The sequence below is a fragment of the Meleagris gallopavo genome, chromosome 29 (assembly GCF_905368555.1).
Source record: "Meleagris gallopavo chromosome 29, MGAL_WU_HG_1.1, whole genome shotgun sequence".
Lineage (NCBI taxonomy): Eukaryota > Metazoa > Chordata > Aves > Galliformes > Phasianidae > Meleagris > Meleagris gallopavo.
Window position 1 is genome coordinate 424,912 of NC_139432.1, and position 509 is coordinate 425,420.

Below are 509 nucleotides of genomic sequence, written 5' to 3' on the forward strand. Positions count from 1 at the left end.
GGCGAGAGCGGCCCCGGCCCCCCGTTGACCCCGCAGTGCGGCCCCGCCGGCGGCAGCCCCGCGCACCCAGGAGCACCGCGGCCAGCCCCGCCAGCCCCGCGGCCCGGCACTGCCGCATCCCGCCGCTCCGCCGCCCGCGTCACGCTGCCCCCGCCAGCCCCGGCTCTGCTCCGCCCGCTGCGCCTCCTCCCCAGCGCCGCCGACAGCTCCGCCCCGGGGCTGCTTCAAATCACCTCGCTGTCTTTCGGATGTCACATAATGGCATCTAAAGTCATCTGCTCCAAGGCACATTCCTGAGGAAGGAGTGAATGGAGTACAGTTCCCTGAGTTCCCTTACTCAGTCTTTCCAAATGTTTTTTATGCTTTATTTATTTATTTATCTATCTATTTATCTATTTATTTATTTATTTATTTTCATAGCTACAACCGCCGTCCCTCAACTGTCATGACCCCTGAAGGATGATAGAGAACTGCAGAGTTGTATGGAAGAGTTGTAAGGGATTGTACTC

The 509-nt window shown here is 58.5% G+C and overlaps 1 gene segment (V, D, J or C); it reads right to left on the reverse strand.

The window, feature by feature from the left end:
* LOC146542538 (immunoglobulin heavy variable 3-64-like) overlaps nt 1-208 on the reverse strand; it is a 32,124-nt gene extending 31,916 nt beyond the window's left edge. The window contains 1 exon segment of the V gene segment in view: nt 67-208. Coding sequence covers nt 67-118 — 52 coding nt within the window.
* Between the last annotated feature and the right edge of the window lie 301 nt (nt 209-509).